General features: G+C 45.8%; 1 protein-coding gene and 1 pseudogene across 1 annotated transcript; one reads left to right on the top strand and one right to left on the bottom strand.

The window, feature by feature from the left end:
- Positions 1 to 18,497, bottom strand: part of LOC102545890 (ubiquitin-conjugating enzyme E2 variant 1 pseudogene) — a 61,105-nt pseudogene that overhangs the window by 23,116 nt on the left and 19,492 nt on the right.
- LOC140688979 (rho GTPase-activating protein 20-like) lies at positions 518 to 18,206 on the top strand. Its single transcript, XM_072948970.1, has 12 exons — positions 518 to 612; positions 2,981 to 3,022; positions 3,625 to 3,709; positions 4,785 to 4,862; positions 6,478 to 6,544; positions 8,847 to 9,035; positions 10,137 to 10,294; positions 11,649 to 11,810; positions 14,755 to 14,864; positions 15,382 to 15,571; positions 16,756 to 16,852; positions 17,939 to 18,206. The coding sequence occupies exons 1-12, from the start codon at positions 518 to 520 to the stop codon at positions 18,091 to 18,093; spliced, it is 1,428 nt and encodes a 475-aa protein (XP_072805071.1). The 3' UTR covers positions 18,094 to 18,206.

Below are 18,497 nucleotides of genomic sequence, written 5' to 3'. Positions count from 1 at the left end.
CTTTGTCTCTGTCAAAAAGACTGCATAACTATTTTTACAAATCATGTATCATGTAACTTTGTTCAGTCCCTGCAATACTTTTTGAAGCAAGAAATGAATGAATAATACATTAATTAGAATAATTATAAAAGCTAAATATATAATAACAAATACAAGAATAAATGATTTAATGGTTCTCTGATTTCTACAATATAAACCATGGTCCATTCTCAATTCTCAGCATTCAGAAAATGCCTATTTGCTGCCATCAAAGTACTTTCAGGGCCTTCCTCAACCAGCCTCTGCTCAACACACACTGGGCACAGGCCTGCCTAACCACTCCCTGGGCTGTGCACAGAGGGTCATAGGGATGAAGGAGCCATGCTTTGCCTGCAGCAGCAAGAACTAGCATTTCAGCATGAACACAGTGGCTTCATTACGTTTAAGAAACAAACTAACAGAAGTCTTGTGTGGTTATCTTTGCAGGTATAGATGGAACTTTAAAATCAAATACGAAATCCCATTGAACAACGTGTGGATGGGCGACTGCACAAATAAAGCAGGGGAAGCCATCAATGCCCCCAAGTCCTTCGTCTTGGGCTGGCCCACGGTCAACTTTGTGGCCACTTTTAAGTAAGACCTATAGCTTGGTCCTGTCTATTACATGAGTTTGGAAGGAAAATATTTTAATTAGATTATATATTCAGTCAGTGACTCACTCTCTGACCTCCCATGATGACACGTGTTATGCCGTACACCGTGCCCCTCAAAAAGGGTTTTAGGTGCAACTGATGGTAAATGGGGGGAGCTACTGGAGGACTTTCCTTTAGTTTTGATCCGTGGTTTTTCAAGTGGGCTACAGGAGCCCCGTGGGGAGTGGGACCGTCACGTGTCTGTGGTGTTCCTGTAAGTGGAAGGAGGATCACGAGGTCAAGTGTCCAGGGCCCTCTCTAACAGCCTGCCCCCGATGCCCAGACAGCATCTCTGTTTCTAAATCCCTGCAATGTCTTTCTTGACCAAGTACTATCAAGTAGTCCAATTACATTTGAAAAATTGTCTTTACACTCCCAAGTGAATTCCTTTAAAGACAGGATTTAATTATAGGAATAAAATGAATCATCATATATTAGATAGTCCTAATTGCTGTGCACGGACTATCTTCTTTGGTGTCTGTAGACAGGTCACCATCTTCAAACAAAGGTATGATTCCATGGAGAGCAGGTCAGTTTACCAAGACATTCTTGGTTAGAGTGAGGACGGGGAACGTGGCCATCCTGAGTCAGCACTTCTGCGTTCACGGGGGTCATGCAACTTTCACACGTGCCACCTGCAACAACCACAGCCCAAGTCTCATTCTCCTCGTGCACATCGAGTGTGCGTCACACGCACTCAACTCTTCTGTCTTGCCCTCCTCACCCTGTGCTACCAAAATCTCACCTATCATCGTAAAGACAACTACAATGTTACCAGGCTGTTAATGTATGAAATTCTAGACTGCAGCTGTTGACTTAAAGAAAATTCCCAAAGCTTTCTGGGAAGAATCATGTCTTTGTATCATTCTCTACATATTTTCTTTCAATGAATTATTTCTCTAAAGATTAATGCTATTATTTAATACCGTTTCCATGTTGCAAGTGAAAGGAGGCAGTTTCAATTGGGAATATACAAAGGTTTTGATAACGTAATGTCCAACAAACATTTTTTCTAATAAGGGGGGAAATGAAAAAGCCATGTTTACATGTTATACTGGTTATAAAGGCTGCATAAACACACATAAGGCAGTAACACTGCCTGGCACCTAGTGCCTGGCTACTTGCTGTTTTACTCTTCTGCAGACTGGCCCGAGTCATTACAAGCTGTGTTCATGCACATATGCAGGGTGGGGAGATCAGTGGGCATTCTACTTCCCCGATGAACTGGGTCTGATACGGTGATGGCAAAGGCAGGAGCAGTGCTGTTGGCGGGAAAATAAAATGTGGCAGCCCCTTTACAACAGCCACGAGAAATGAACAGATACATCCACACAAAAATTTATACAGAAATGTTCAGAGCAGCATTATCCACAGTAGCCAAAAAAAAAAAAAAAAAGAAACGACCTAAGTGTTTACCAACTGAGGAATGGATAAACAAAAGGTGGGGTGGGGGCTGAGGATCGGGGTGGAATCGGGAGTCAGTGCTCAATGGACACAAGAGTTCTTTTGCTATTGAGTGATGAAAACAGTCCAGAACGAGACCGTGGTAATGGCTGCACAACACTGTTGATGTACTGAAGGTCACGAATGGGCAATCTGCCGGTATGTGTGATTTATCACAATAAATAAAAGCCTAGTAGGAGGTAAGTCCATGTGGGAATGGACGTTAAAGCGTTTCAGCTTTGGAGATTAAAATGCTGCAGAGACTGTAGCAGAGACAACAGGAATCTCTAATTTAGCAATAGGCAGATTGACCTTCACCAGAGGGTTACAGTCATGAAGCACTCATTTAATGAATTACAACTGGCCAGATGCTCTACATATAAAGGAATACAGTATGGCAGGGTTTCTTCATAAAAAGATGTGAATGGAACACAAGAGTTCCATTCAAACGCCAATTCTTAAGTATGATGTAACTCAAATACTGCAGCTCTTTACCTGTAAATGGCACCTCAGCTGAGGGAACACTCTGGGGTATGATTAACCCCTTTTCAGTGTCGGAACTTGAAGCTCAGAGTGGTTAAGTGACTCGCCCACGATGACACAGCTTGCATCATACAGAGCTGCACTTAGGGGTTTACATTTCAAACCAACTGCTCTCCCACTCTAAGACCTACTTCCCATTGCTCTAGCACTGCTTATAAAAGAGCAGGGCCCATCACAAGCCCAGTTATGAGGAGGTAACACTGACACATGCAGCCCCATCAGTAACCACAGGACGCTGATACATTTATCGGAACAGTGTTTAACATGTCAGTACAAGAATTTTATGCGGTTTAATTTCTTTCTCTCAATTTTTAATCTTGCAGTTCTTCAGAAAGAAGGGACAAATGGCGCACCTTCCTTGAGAGGTACTTTGTCAGTACGCGTATTGCACATCTTTAATCCATGAGAAAAGAGCACAGATCCCTTCCAGGCAGGGCCCCCCCACTCTCCTTCCTCCGCTTGGTGGGAACTGTCAGATGGCCCTCAAACCCCTGGAGCTCTGCCCGGGCTGCTCCTGTAACTGACACGCTGTCCCTTACAAGCACATTCTGCTTCTTTTTGCTCATACTGTTCATCTCTCCTGTTCCCCTTCTCTCCGTCCTAATGCTTGGCGCTAACACGATTCTCAATATATACACTCAATTCCCAGAAACGCAGCTTACTTACTGTCCTGAGTGGTTCTCAAAGCAACTGTGCCTTCCTCCCCTGGAACCCGGGAAGGTGCCGAGGGCCCTCTCATCTAGGCAAGAAAAGCTGAGGACTGGCTCTGCTGCCCAAATCTTACATGACAAGGCAACCTGTTCTTTTCTGGGTCACGTCTTATTTTCCTGAAATATTTCTGCATCTTTTCTCCCAGCCCCTGATTTGATTCTGCTGAATCTATCCATACGCTTTTCAAAAATAACAAAGTATACTTTAAGGATTGACTTGAAACAAGCTAAGGGCTAATTCACTGACTCCACTTTAGATACATCGATCTCGCCAAGGAGAAGGAGCAGCCAAAAACCATTCCACTGAAAATCTTTACTGAGGACATCAACAACTGTGCCTCTGTAAGTGCTTTCAGGACCAGTAACTTAAATTCCAGGTTCCTGACTTAGTAAAATGAAAGGGGATAGAGAGACAGAAAGAGAGGACAGGGGAATGGAAGGGAGAAAGGAAGAGAGGGCAGGGGAGGAGGGAGTATTTAGAAAGCACTATGTGGGAACATGGATTTCCCTGGGAAAGTGTGTCCCTGCATATATAAACAGTGGGCCCTAGGCAAGATGAAGCAAGGAGAGCCCACCACAGCAACAGCACTTCAGCATGGGAAGAACAGTGCCTGTGGAGTGTCCGTACTATGTCTCCAGGTCCTTCTAACAGCAACTACACTGGCTGGTAATAGAGTGATTTTCACAAGCAGGTTTTTCCTATTGGAATAAAACACTGTTTTCTAAATGTACCACCACTTACATAATTGTAGTTTGGGTTGTTTCCAGTTTTTATTTTTCCTGTGATGTAATGTTTGCAAAAAATAGCAAACTTGCAGAAAAGTCACAAAAGTGAAAACAATACGCAAAAGATCACCCCAAATACCCTTTACCTACATAAACCTATTTAGCAACGTTTTGCTTGATTTCTTGCTGTCCCCTCTACTACACTCTGTACGTGTATGTGTCTAAATATTTGAGGATCATAGACACACCATGGCCCAATATCCTTAAACACTTAAGGATATTCTCTCATATACCCACCAGACAGACAGCTCCAAGTTTCAGCAAATTTAACACTGACCACTCATGTCCCCACCATGTCATTAACTGAACCTGCTGTGATGCGCTGCGGGACAACCCGTGTGCCCTCTTGGAATTCTCAGCTTTCTTTCTAGCTTAAGCTGTCATATTTTGTGACCCACAAATCCTTTCAAAGAAACACCTATTTTACTGGAATGCTGTTTACTAGCTTCGTGTTACAAAAACAAATGAAAGTCAGTTATAATCGGGGGCTGGGCTCTACATGTACTGCACTGTGTCACTGCCTCAATGCAAGCTTTGCCTGTAGAATATAGATCATAATATTACAGTAATTATCTACTCACCTGTTTTAATTTTTTTTAATTTAGAGCAATGTTTCTCATTTTTTTAACAGTCTATAACAATAAAAATACTGAATACACACACAGTGAATGATGTCATCAACCTCTCACTGTCAAAGCTGGGAATCACTGTAAGTTACCTGCAAGTTCTTTTTACTTAGAAACCAAATTTTATTTTTGACACGGGTGTGTGTGTGTGTGGTGTACCTCCCATCATGAGACAGCAGACTATTACAAACAGGTAAGTCATATTCTGTCCCCCTGAATTTAGAAACTGAAAGCAGCAGAGCTGGATTATCAGCCTGCACAACAGTGTTAGTCTTGTATTCCCGTTAAAATTCTGTGCGAGTTCAAAGTGATAACATAACGAATGCAGGCGGTAACTTTAGAGAACTAATAACACCCTCTTTATTGTGTACATTATATACCAGACAGTACACTATGTCCATGACTCCAGATAGTCCCTACTCTATTGGACTGTTGTTTCTGTATCTTTGTCCCTATACCCCGACTCCTGATTGTCACCTGAGGACTCTATCTTGCTATGATAAATCCTACATGAGCTGTTTTGCTGTAAGTTTGGCATAAGGATCGCTGGCTAGAAGCCACATCCCCTTGAGGCAGGTCCTGCAGAGGAGGCAGCTAATGCCTCTTGTCCGTTGGTAAAGGAGACAAGTTGCGGTAAGACCATGGATCTGGGGACGTGCGTGTACACAGCGCTTTCACCTTGTCTTGCCTTCCAGTCTCTGCTCCTTTATGTTTTGCTATGTCTGCTGTCACTCGTAAAACGCTTTTGGTGAAAGACACGGCTTCATTACAGGATGAAGCTGTGCAAGGGAAAAAAGGCGGGGGGGAGACTGACGTTCAGATGGACAGAACTGAAGGACGCACCCCTGCTTACATACGATTCTCTGTAAATGGGAAAACATCCTGCTACTGAGACATGACAAGCACAGGACCTGCGACCAGCACTGTTTCACACACGTTCTGCTTTACCTTCCCGTAGAGGACTCTCTACAATAATGCAGAAGCCCTTATGGTCTAACCTTGTGTCCAATGGGATTTCCAGCATTTCTAGGCAGTCATTCTGCTGGGAGAGAGTATTCTCTGTGTCTCACTTGTGCTCTAGGTCAGAGTCCTTGTCTCCTGTCCCCATGGCACGGGGCTGGGCGCCACCAAAGCCACTGGGCAGACATTTCTCTCCCGTCTCCAGCCCTCTTGGGCATTTCCCTCCTTTTGCTCCCAGCTGCTGAGCCGATGCTGCCTTTCAAGTTTGTCTTGCTCAAGAACAGTCTTGGCAGAGTACGTGGCTCTGGACGACATGCTAGTCTGGGCAGGGGTGTTTAAAGGAAAAGCTAACATTCTCTAAGGAGTCTGGAGACAGTAAAAGGGAGGACTCTTGAGATTAGACTTTCCATTCCTAGTGGAGGGGCATTCCTGTGATTTTTTATGTCATGGACCGCCCACAAAGGAAAGGGCTGTTTGCACTGTGGTTCCACCACAGATCCTCAGCCTTTATCAAAAGAGACAAAAATCTCACATGGACTATTGGAGGCGGCAAGAAGGACCAGGAGTTAGTACTGATACCAGGGCTGTTAACTCAAAAACTGTTTCACCCCCCTGGATGAAATACCATTTCTACAGCCCAAATTCTTCCTTTTTGGAAACATAACGAATGCTAAAGAAATGTGTTCAAGTACCTACTGGGAAAGATCTGCAGTGACATAGTTCTTTTCTGTCCCCAAGGGCTCTGAGAAAGACTACCAGCTGTGGGTGACTGCTGGCAAGAAAAACGCCTCATACCCACTCATTGGTAAGTGTCAGGGGAAACCTAAGGTGGGCTGATTGCATAAAAAACTATAACCCTCAAGTCTCAACGTGACAGTCAGTCTGAAGCTTAAATACCCTCAACAATGAAACTCCCGTGCAACACTCACTCATACATTTATTCAATGACCCCAGGCACTTGCTCTACGGCATGGATAACATCTCTTCTTTCTCCAGCTTATAGTCTAGTTGGGGACAGAAAGTGAATTTTTCTCCACTACTTTTTTTACTTGACAAACACAGCTACCTCGAAAACCTTTATTAATTTACTTACTCATTTCCTTCCTTCATTACGTAGGCATGAAAACAACACAAATCAGAGTATCTTTTCCTCACACGTTATTTTCCACATTCCAGTGTTCAAGTTCTCTCTTCCACTTCCTAACCACTAAGTAGCCTCTATTTTACAAGAATCTTCTAAGATCCAGCTGTGCCTATGGATCCAGTATTTAGTGAGTATCTCCTTCATGCCCAAAACTTTTCTCACCATCAGAGAAGAAAAACTGACATAATCACACTCAGACGCTTCAAGTCTTCGAGGCTTGAAGCACCTGCACTTGGCTGTTTCCCCAGCTGACTTCACCAGCACTGCCCTTGAGCTTTTCAATAAATAGATCACACTTCTCCTAAAACAGTTACTAGAACAAATGAGCTGACATAATGACACCTCTCCATGGATCAGGAAGTCTGTGCAGGGTGGTCCGTGAAAATAGAGGGATTAAAACAAGGGGAAGGACAGGGTCTGCAGCAGACCCTGCAATACAGTCGTGGGAACCGTGACTCCTGCTACAAAACCTAGGGCACCCCATCTTACAGGCAGTATCTTTCTTTCTTTCTTTCTTTTAAATCTATTAAAAAATCCTACGGGGCTATTACTCTCTTTCTAGCGATCTCAAGTACACTTTCAAATGATCTGGAAACTCCAAACAACCAAGCTTTTCCTATGAAATGTACATTCCTAGTCTTAGAATATATGGGGTCACCAATACACAGCTGAGAACTCAAGTCCCCTCAACTATACATGATTCCTTTTAATGTTGACATCTTTGTAAATGTTAGTCAGCAATAAAGTGAAAAAAACTGAATACTTAGGTATATTTAAATAAAAGGCATTAATCACATACAATCAACATATGTGACAACTTGTAGCCTGAGGATGGCTTCACACAGCACGGCTGCTCTATGAATCCCTAAGAGCCTGTCATTCATGATGACACCTGAGCAGTCGCGCCGCGGGCAGTATTCACACGCTCCGAATTCTCAATCCTGGTCAATTGCTTGTATTTTATTGATGTCATGGAAGCTTCCTTTGTACTAAAACTTGCAAGTCACTATGATTTTTGTTCTGAACAGAGCACCGAACTTGCATCTGCACCACATGAAAAGCAAAGGCAAGAGCTCCCCAAGTTACATTCAACAATAAGTCTGAACTCGAAGACAAGGAACATTCATTCTATTCTTTAAAAATGAAATCCACATCAATGCACAGGGGCCTTGAGGATTCCATGGAGCCAAAGATACTAAAGCACGAACGAGCAAAACAAATCACTTGGCAACTCCCAGTGACTTCCTGCCAAGTTTTCCATTCTGTAAACACTGATCTGCACTTGGCTTCTGAGTTTCCAACAACCTGCAGCGTCATGTCTAATCCTTCCCCGGCAGGGTCCCCCTCAGGGGAAGGCAGCAGAGACAAACCTCCCTGCTGCTATTGAGCAGCTCTGGCTACTGAGCTGACAAAATGAATAACCTGTTTGTTGAGTTGACGTGCGTGAGGCGACAGAGAGCATAGCAATTCCTCACACACACAGCCCCATTCTGTAAAGAACATTAAGCACCAATTGTTATTAAGGAATTACTTTGGCCCTTATGAGTCTAAGTGGGGTCAAGTGGTTGAAAGGAGGGATCTGAGGCCAGTAACTTGCCTGAGACATACAGACCTAGTGTGCCTGTCAAGGCAGAAACTAGGAGGCCAGCAGCACCCTCAGAGGGACACACAGGGGAAGTCAACGCTGTGCGACGCACTGACACGGCTACACATTCAAGCCAAGCACCGTGTCTGAGAACAGCTTTCTCTTTCCTTCTCAAACTCTTGCTTGGGCACCTGGCTTTTGCAGGGGGTCCTTCAGGTCACCCCACTTCATGCTCATTCAGGAGGCACAGACTTCTTTGCCCAGAGCCCCTAGGAGAACGGCAGCCACATCAGTGTGTTGCCCACGCTCATGGTAAGGTGGGTCTGATCACACCCATCGCCAGCAGCCTGAATCCATATTTACTTTATCTCCACACAGGCCACGAAAACCCATTTGGCATTAAAACCAGCCACCTTCCAGCTACTGCGCTCCTGCCACAGGGACCAGAGGACTCCGCCTCTCCTTCTGCCCTCCTGGAGGCCATCCTCTTAGAGAAGAGGTCCCCAGACACCCAAGGCCAGTTCGTCCTTAAGCCCAGGCACCCAGCCAGGAGCCAGCAGGGGAGAGGTGAGCCCCTTCCCTCCCTCAGGTGTCTTCTTTCGGCTCACGTCTCTGCTCCTGAAACCAGACTCATGCAGAGCTGCTTCTCCATGTGGGGGTGCAGGGACAGTATAGGGGGGCACCCAGTACCCACCCAAGCTCAAGCTCAGAGAAACCCTAAATGTCTGAAACCAAGACCCAACTCATGTCTAGGAAGGTTCAGTTTTTGATTCTTTTGATTCCTCCAGGCCGACTGCCCTTCTCTGTGTTCCTCCAGGCCGACTGCCCTTCTATGTGTCTCCCTGGAGCTCTTCCTACATAAAATTGTGTGTGTTCATTACTGTGTGTCTTAATAACACATGAGCTTTTTTCAGCCTGGGAACACATCGTACCTGTCCCAGTGTTTGGTCCAGCATCTCAGACCCTCACGGGAGGTGGTCAGATGACTGTAGGACTTAGACGCAGCTGCAATGGAAGAATTCCAGTGGTGCAAAGTTATGGAGTTGAACTGGATTCCGTTATGGCCTTAGGCTGAAGTGGCCTTGAGGATTCTAGGGCCAGGCAGCTTGTGTCACGAAAGGCAGACCCTTTCGATGGGAGGAGTTGACCGTCGTTGGCTACTCAGAAAGCCAAACAGAAAATCTCAGAGTGGGAGGAAACCTCTTACAAAAGTAGGTGATTACCACACTCTGCTTCTTAGGGAATATCAAACTTTTTAGCGTTTACAGTGACATCTGACACTAGAATCTGCTGACAATACTTGTCAGGAACCTTGTGAACCTTGTGTAACTACAGCTTAAGTGACCCCCCACGACGCAGGGCAGAGGCAGGAGAGAGCGCTGTAAAGGGAAGCGCTGTCACTGGGACAGTCACCCCGGAGACTGATCAAGCCTCTCGGCTTCACTAGCAGTCTGCGGGGCCTGGGGAAGGAGGACACATGCACACCACAAGAAGCCAAGTAGCCAATGTCAGCATGCGGGAAATTCTATACAAGGGACTCAGTTTCTCTCGCTTCTAGCTGTGACAAGAAAGGTGCTGTAACATGGAAATAGTGGGAATAAGGTTAAGTGAATTAAACTATTACTACTAATAATCTCTCTTCTTCATTACATTCACTTCGCGAAACAGCTAAGAGAACTTATGTCACCAACTGGGCCTTTTGGCGGCGCCCCCGCCCTCGCCAGGACAACCAGCGCCCACCTCCACCATCTGCAAAGCGAGGACAGCTTTTTGGAGCTCCACTGGGGGACGTGTGTGTGGACGACAAGCTGCCCGCCCCAGTTCTGGTGGGTCTCCTTTTGATCTTCTGTAGCCCTCCTGACAAGGGGAGCACTCACAGGTCACGTGTTCTCATCCAAACTCATCACCAAGTGGAGCATTCTTTAGACAGCCCCTGCCTTTGGCTGAGAAGGTTTCTTCATATTATGTCAGAGAATAAAATCTGATGTCAATACCGCAGAGTCAGAAAGCACATACAGCAGTAAAAATTGCTCTTGTTCATTCCACTGGTTTCAGCAAAGACCTACATCCACTTGCTCAGACCCATTACAACGGGCTCTGCGGGTATGAAATGCTGCGAGTCCCCGTCACCCTCATCATCCCTCTTCGTCTCCTTCCTTGAACTGCACACTAGTCTCAAGTCTCCTCCATCTGAGTCTACTCAATCTTACAGCTCAGCTCTCACATACATTTGATTTGTAACACGAGGGTTAAAGTATACAAAGACTCATTCTTCGGCAAATATGAATTGCTTAATCTTGACAGGGTGTCAAGTGAAAGTCACACAGTCTGGTCTGTGTTCTGTTCAATTTGTATACCAAAATGTCAGCATTAACATTTATTCACCATCCAGTGTTTCTCAGAGCACTACACTAGATGTCAGAAATTTTATGCTAGATATGAAGAAATGTATCATACTAGTTACATGTTACCGCTTACCCTAGTCCTTGCATCTTTCACAGCAAATTTAGAGTAGCTGTGATGATCACCATCCTCAAAAAGGAAGAACAAAAAGGCCTCAGGAAACTATGTGCTGTGCCCAAGGTCACATAAACAGCATATAACAGATTCCAGGTTCCTTGGATTCCCTGACTCCAGCACCTGTCACCTGTCTGTGCTGCAGGCCACACAGCAAAAGGACAGGAAAGACTGATGAGCAGGGGATGCACCCAGAGGGGAGGAGAGGGGTTTCAGCCCAATTTCAAAGCGGCGAGGAATACAGAAAGCAGAATTGGGGTACACGGTCACCAAAAGGGGTACAAACACACAGAAAATGAATGGGGCAAAGATGTCCATACTTGGGCAAGAGCATCTGTATCAGGGAAGAATGAGGCAGGACTGGAAAGGAGAGGGTGACTCTACAAAGGCCTCAAAGCAGAGATGTCTGACTTCACAGTGTACATTCACTGAAAAGGAAAATCTGATTAAACAAGCGTTTAAAATGTTTCAGCGTATGAATGTTAAATGGATTGCTGGGTAGAAAATACATGTAGAGACACTGAAAAAAATTCTAAATTGGCTTTAGTCCCTCCAGCTCCAGCACTGGGCCCTCACACACCACCAGTCTCTCCAATAGAGGAGAAGCGTGTGCTCTGGGCTGGGAGATAGGAAATGCCATATATTTTCTTTTCCTTCCTTTAGGAGATGCTTTCCACTCTCAGTCAGAAAGGGCCACTCACAAAGCGCATTTTCCTCAAAAATGCCAGTAAAACATCCTGCAGGGCCCTGAAGCAGAGGCTGGATTCCGGGGACACAGTAAACATGGAGGATGAGTCCATCCTGGTGCTGGCATCCGTCTTAAAGGTAGGGAAACGTCTAGCATTATCCGCACACACAGTGACTCTGAAACTCTAGGAGGCGTCCTTCATCATGACTGCCCAAGAGCAACAGGCATCCTAGATGAAGGATCTGAGAAACTGGAGAACACCACACAAAGTCAAAATTTAAGGAAACTACTCTGGGTGTTAGCAGCCCCACGCTAGGTATACTTTCCTTTTTCATCACAACCCTCTCCCCATCTTCACTCCTGAACAATCCATGCAAATACAAAACTAAGTAACAAATGCAAAAGCACACACCTGTATAGAATGTCCCAAAACAAGCTTTCCGCCTTTGAGGACTCCCTTACCGCCTTCCTAATGAAGCCGAACTTTCCAAAAAAAAATTCACAGTAAGCTTTTGGAAATACTTATACAAGTTTATCAAGTAAGTAAACATCTACTTTACAATAAATCAAAACATGCTCAGTAAGGCCACTGAAATCTGTCCTCCCTTCCGCCGTCTGCTAATGCACTTACTTTAAAGCTAGTGTGCAGGGAGCACGGCTCCGCGTGTGCCTCCTGTCACCTCCTTTCCCGCCTTTGGCTTCCCTTGTTCATGTCTGTTATGTTTCTCACCCACCACCCGTGGCTAGACTTCCATGGTAAGCAGCTCCTACCACAAGCCTCATTTCATAAATCTGCCTTTTGAAGTGGGTGCAGCAGTCAAAATTAGTTTCAAGCTCTCAAAATGCAAAGAATTTATAGAAGAAATACATTGATTTTGAAATTATACACCTAAGTCAGGTATCCAGCTACATTTCTACAAAGGGACTCACAGAACAGAAAAAGGATTTAATGAATCCATCTTGGTATTTATTATCAGTTCTGAACAAAAGTATATTAATGTAGTAATGACTACAAACAGGTTATGAAAATTATCTTAGAAATGCCATTACATTTGGTCTTTCCTTGTCTCCTATTAATGTTGGATCATAATTTGATTGTGGGATAAATAGCAACAGTTCAGAAATGACTTCGAATTGACCCCTACCACACTCGCACCATAGCACTACACACTAGCTGTGCAAATGCAAGATGAGTGTTGCTGTATCTCAGTGCACATGGAATTAATCCCATCATCTAGGAAGAGTGAGGCTCTCGTCTGTTTTCCATTGTAAGCACAGACTAGCACGAGGCTGGCTACTCGTGGGTACATGTCTTAGACCCTCCTAACGCTCTTGCTTCCTAAAGTTGACTGCTCTTAATGGGGAATCAGACTTTGCAAACTTGGCGGTGATAATACCATGTGTCAAGTAACCAGAGAGTTGGTCTAAACCAGAAATGAGTGTCTATCAGCACCACACTGAGTTTGCCATTAAACTGTCTGTAGACAGAGGTCCCACAGCAACACCCTCGGCAGATTCTGCTTGAGTCGTGTTCAGGCTTCACGCACGCAGCCTCACCCGTGGCATCCACAGCACAGGGTCCAGGAAGGAGGAGACACGCGCCCCCAGTGCAGGGAGTCTGTGCACATGAGGCACAGGCCCTGCTGTCCCTTCCAGACTCCTGCAACCAGCCACAGCTGGAGAGCTTCCTCCCTCCAAATACGCTGGGGTCACTCCAGAGGGAACCCGGAGAAAAGCCCTAATGGCAAGAGCAGGTGCCGCACACCAAGCACACACTACAGGATGAGTGGACAGAGACCTTGTCCCCTGCCGTCGCTGCTCCGTCGGCAGTGCTCAGGAGAGAGGCTGGCGCACACAGCAGCTCCGTAAGGACTGCAGCAGGAGAATGCCGACCGCACTGCAGGCGCCACAGCTGCCCAGAGGCACTTTCTGGACAAGCTCCTACCAAGAGAAGCCTCGGGCCGTGGAGCGAGGCCAGCGCAAGCGCGGTGTGCCTTTCGAACCACCACGGTGATGCAGAAACTCCCCCAGTCTGGCACAAAACATGGCAACTTCAGGGGTGGGGAGGGCGCAGCTCAGCGGAAGAGCGCATGCTTACCACGCACGAGGTCCTGGGTTCACTCCCCAGAATCTCCATCAATACATACATGAAACAACGCAATTACCACCTTGCTCACAAGGGGAAAACAATCACTACTTCATAAATAGGCCCATTTCTGTGACATAAAGGCTTCTACAACAGAAACTGACCTATTGTCTCTGACCATACTTTAATTAAAGAAAAAAATGTCTTCACCAGCCCTCTAAACTGACACATTTTCCAGGCCCCCACGTAGGAAGCTGACATTTGCGTACCTCTGGCCCTGACACTCAGAGGCCTGAAGTTCCAATGTATCGAAATTTTAAGTGTCCTATTTGGGAGGGTATGTTCCATTCAAGGAGCTGGAAGGGGGAACATGCAGGTACCACCCACTGGGGATTTTTATATGTTTTTAGCACCTGCTGCTTAAAAGGCTGCAAACTGAACTTTTATACAGTTTAAAAAAGAAGACTGACGCTATGATGAGTAGCTTTTCCCCACGAAGCAGGCACACCTCGCGTCAGAAAGCCCAGCTCTCTTGTAATACGTGTGCAAGAGTGTGAGGGGTGTGTGTTCTACATCAGAACCTCTCTTTCTTGAATTAAGAGCAAGCGCTGCGTGAAGTAAACAAGTAACATGGGCGAGCGCGTTGCTTCTCAGACGCTCACAGGATGTGGGGTGGGTGAGCACCAGACAGGGCCAGCTGGGCCTGGTGCTGACGTGGACACAGGGAGCAAAGCTCAGCTGGTGGACGGGGGCTCTCACCACTCTCACTGCCGTCCAGACTCTGCTGTGATGCTTCTAATTTTAGATGGAGAGAGTCCAAGCCCCTCCTTCTGGGTGTGCGAGTGTGTAGTCAGAGCCCAGCTCTGTCTGGGTCACAAACTGGCAGTTGTGAACAAAGTGAGGCCTGAACAGGATTTTTCAACTTAATGTTTTCTTTGTTATTTCTCCAATATGTATTTATCATAATAATATATGTGTTTTTTAATCTGCGGAAGGATTTCCTTCAGAACATCGAAGGCGGGATTTTCACAGCAAGTCTGCTCGACAAATGGCTCAGAATCCTTGATGACGGAAAACCAGAGGAAAAAATAACTGCAACCAGGAGGTAATGACGGTCACACCCCGAAAACACAACCAACACCCTCTTAGGAAAACATCAGCTCATAGTTCACAGCTCTGTCTACTAAACTCATGACCAGTGTTCAAAGGGCTGCATTTGCTACCCACAGGAGGTACTTGAAAAACAGATGCAGGCATTATAACCGTTACTGAATTCTTGTTTTCATCCTAATCTTATTAATGTGGACTCCAGACTAGCTACCACCTGCTGAAGACACGGAACGGCTGCAGATGAAATCCACTGGTCAAAACAGAGACGCTAGAGAACCAATCTGCCAGTGTAACGATCTTAACTTTTTAAACACTTAATCAACCACAGAAGTTAGGATCTGGTCCAGAAATTGAAATCAATGCAACATTTTTGTATGCATTCATGCTTAGAACTCAGCGAGAGAGGACTGTGTGCACGGTTCACAAAGACGTACCCGGTTCTCTGTCTCTGTATTTCCACTTCCTAAGCAAAATGACATGCTTTGTTTAAAAGTGCATTTTTCTGTCTGTAGACTTTTGGACAAGCTGCCAAAGGCCAACGCTGACCTCCTGAGACACCTTTTCGGAGCACTCCACAACATCGAGCACCACTCCACCTTCAATCACATGACATCATATAACTTAGCACAGTGCATCGCCCCAAGCCTTCTGGGTCCACCTAATGCCACCAGTTCACACTTGCAAGAGGACTTGACAAAAATGGTAAGGAGACCTCTCATTTTCATGTCTTGTGGGGCACGGTCCCCACTTTGAACCTCAAACATGAGATACTAACCATGATGTACCAGATTGTTAAAGTGCACATTTTAAAAACGTTCCCCTGGAGGGGCAGAGTCACTGACCTGGTGGGGTGTGGGGAGGTGGTGGGTTGTTACGTGGGAAACTGAGAGCAGTGGAGGCAGTTCTCCTTTCCCATCCAGGAGACTCAACCACAGAGTGATAAGAGTAGGATGATGGGACAGAACAGAACCTGAGCTTTGGGGTCTGGCAGCCGAGGCTCAACTCTCAGCCTAATCACTGAGGGAGTGTGAACTACGGCAAAGGTTCCATCGTTTCATCATCACAGAATGACACCACCACCCAGCTCCTCTGGTCACTGCTGGCACATCGCGGTGGCTTGGGCAAGATGAGCACCCACGGCTCCACACACGCTGGCCTTCCTCTGCCAGCTGTGGTCCTTCACAAGGACACTAGACTCCTATTTCACCCCCACTGCAGGCTGAGGGGACTAGTAAAACATTCCAGAACATCCGAACAGAGCCACAACAGGCCGAATCAGATCACAGCTCTGCCCCAAGCTAAACCCGACAACCAGCACGACACGAGGAAGTGGAGACAGACACGTCTCCTCTCCAGCTGCTTCCTTCCTTCCCAAGAAAAATCACACAAATCTCTGCTTCTGAACTCTCACATATTTCCTCACTTAAGAAGTAAATTTCTCAAGTTTCTGTCTATTGGATGCTTTATTAATTTTCGTAAGATGTTTGTCAACTTATCTCAATAAAACTGGAGAAAATGAAACAATAATGAACAAATGAAATTTAGTAAGACAATACACAGATTCACCTCAAGCATCCTTCATGGGTCACTTGAAAACTGTCCTAGTTTTAAAGATGTAACCGTCGTTACAAAAATGTTCGCTATTGAACGAGGCCACAAATTCTAATTTTAACCCTCTGATTAAAAGAGTTTTAAAATCTGTACCCAAAGTACTCTTGAAAGTATCACTATTTCTTATAGAAAACTGATTTGTAGACTCATTTTTTAATCAACTCTGAATTTTCCTCAGAATTCTCTTACAGTTTTTAGCTCCACGAGTTAGGTGTGAACTGACGTTATAACGATGCCGTATGGAAAACACCCCGTTTTGCCCTCATGTGTTTCAGGTTTCTCTGGTCCAGTTCCTCCTCGAGAACCACCTCCAGCTCTGGGGAGAAGACACCCCTCCCCTCTGGGGAGGGCGCGCGGCCACTCCTGACGAAGGTGACGTCACTAGTACCAGGGAGGAGGCTGCAGGGTGTGGGAAGCATGTAACTGGCTTTGGGGAGAAAGGCAGCAAGGCTGCCAGGGCTCATGGGAGACAGTGCTGTTCTGGAGCCCAAATCACATCCAAGAGCAGTGATTTCCACCTGCTTCAGGTCAGGGCGGCTTTCACACCGTCATGAGACCATACGTAGGATAAGGCAGGCCTGACTGCAGAAGCTGCTAGTACAGCACTAGGAGACATCAGGGTATAATACGGTGTTTGGACAGTTTTCCAAACAAAACTTTAAATGGGCCTCACATATATGAGATGTGCTCAGGCTGAAACTAGAGTGAGGGGCCCAGAGCACTGCCTTGTTTACTCCCCACCCCCTTTTTCCCTGCTTAATGGCACATGAGGTACCACAGGTTCCAGTGCCTCTGAAACAGGTTGACAAGAACCTGCACCAGACAGAAACACAGGACTTGGTTTGATGTGAAACCACCTTTCCAGACTGTCAGCTCCTGGGCCCCTGTTCACCAGCTGTGTTACCTCTGGCCAGCTATTTTAGCTCACTTTCAGTTCCTTCATCTTTAAAATGTGAATAAAAACAACATCTAAATTTTAAGATTATTGTCAAGATTAATCATGGATGGAAACTAAATTTGTAAAAAAGCAATTACTAGGGCCAGGAGAAGTTCCTCTGAGAACCCTGAGCTAGGACGGTCTGAGCCCAAGGCACCACAGCTAACTGGCCGCCGCCCATTTCATGAATGAGGTTAGACTCAGCACCTGGGGACATGAATCATGAGACTCTTTGAATTTGGGGGGGCAGGTAATTAGGTTGGTTTGTCTGTTTGTTTGTTTTTTATGTTAATGGAGGTACTGGGGCTTGAACCCAGGACCTCATGGGCAGTAAGCACGCACTGAACCACGGAGCTATAAGCCTCTCCCAACCCCTTTGCAGTTTTGACAGTTTTTGGTTTTATGACATTCATCTCACTGCTTTGAGCAAATCTTTAGGAAAATCTATTTAATCAGGAATTTAGTTGAGTCTAGTACCTGAGAATGCGCTTTACTAAGATAACTGTTTTTGAATTCATCAGTGACAACAGGATGCCTGGAATCAACACGAATGATGGTGGCAGTCATTTACACAAACCCACAAGGGCAGTACGAGGCCAAATGCCCATCCAGCACAGGTCAACGCACTTGTCTGTCCACGATTTTTGAAGTCCCAGAAGAAGAGGAGTGGCCATAATCTCATGCGACCCTTCCTGTGCTCTATCTTTATTCCTCACATACTGTTTCACTTTTCTTCCTCCTCTATTCTGCATGTTTATGTTCATTTAATAAAAATGGATTAGAGAACCACTTTAGTTGCATATGGCCCTTATTAACACCTTGGTGGAGGCTCATCTGGGGAGTCTGCATCTCAACTAAGGTCACTTCCTGCACTGGCAGTCGACGGGCAGCTCAGCTGGGGCTGACTCACGTGTCTGTTGCTTGGTGCTGGCTCAAGGTGGATCCCCATCTCTTCAGCAAGCTAGCTCGGCCTTCTTCATACAGTGGAGGAAGAGTTCCCAACAGCAAGACGCTTTTCAAGAGTCCATGTAGGGCAGGACTGCATGAAGGACCACAAAGACAATGAGTTACTCATCACTT

Source organism: Vicugna pacos, chromosome 24 (assembly GCF_048564905.1).
Source record: "Vicugna pacos chromosome 24, VicPac4, whole genome shotgun sequence".
NCBI lineage: Eukaryota > Metazoa > Chordata > Mammalia > Artiodactyla > Camelidae > Vicugna > Vicugna pacos.
This window is presented reverse-complemented; position numbering and strand designations above follow the sequence as displayed.

Coding starts and splice junctions, on each gene's coding strand:
- LOC140688979 (XM_072948970.1), top strand. CDS start 518: ATGGGCGACTGCACAAATAAAGCAGGGGAAGCCATCAATGCCCCCAAG. Junction 613..2,980: donor AACTTTGTGGCCACTTTTAA/GTAAGACCTATA, acceptor TTAATCTTGCAG/TTCTTCAGAAAGAAGGGACA. Junction 14,865..15,381: donor AAAATAACTGCAACCAGGAG/GTAATGACGGTC, acceptor TTCTGTCTGTAG/ACTTTTGGACAAGCTGCCAA.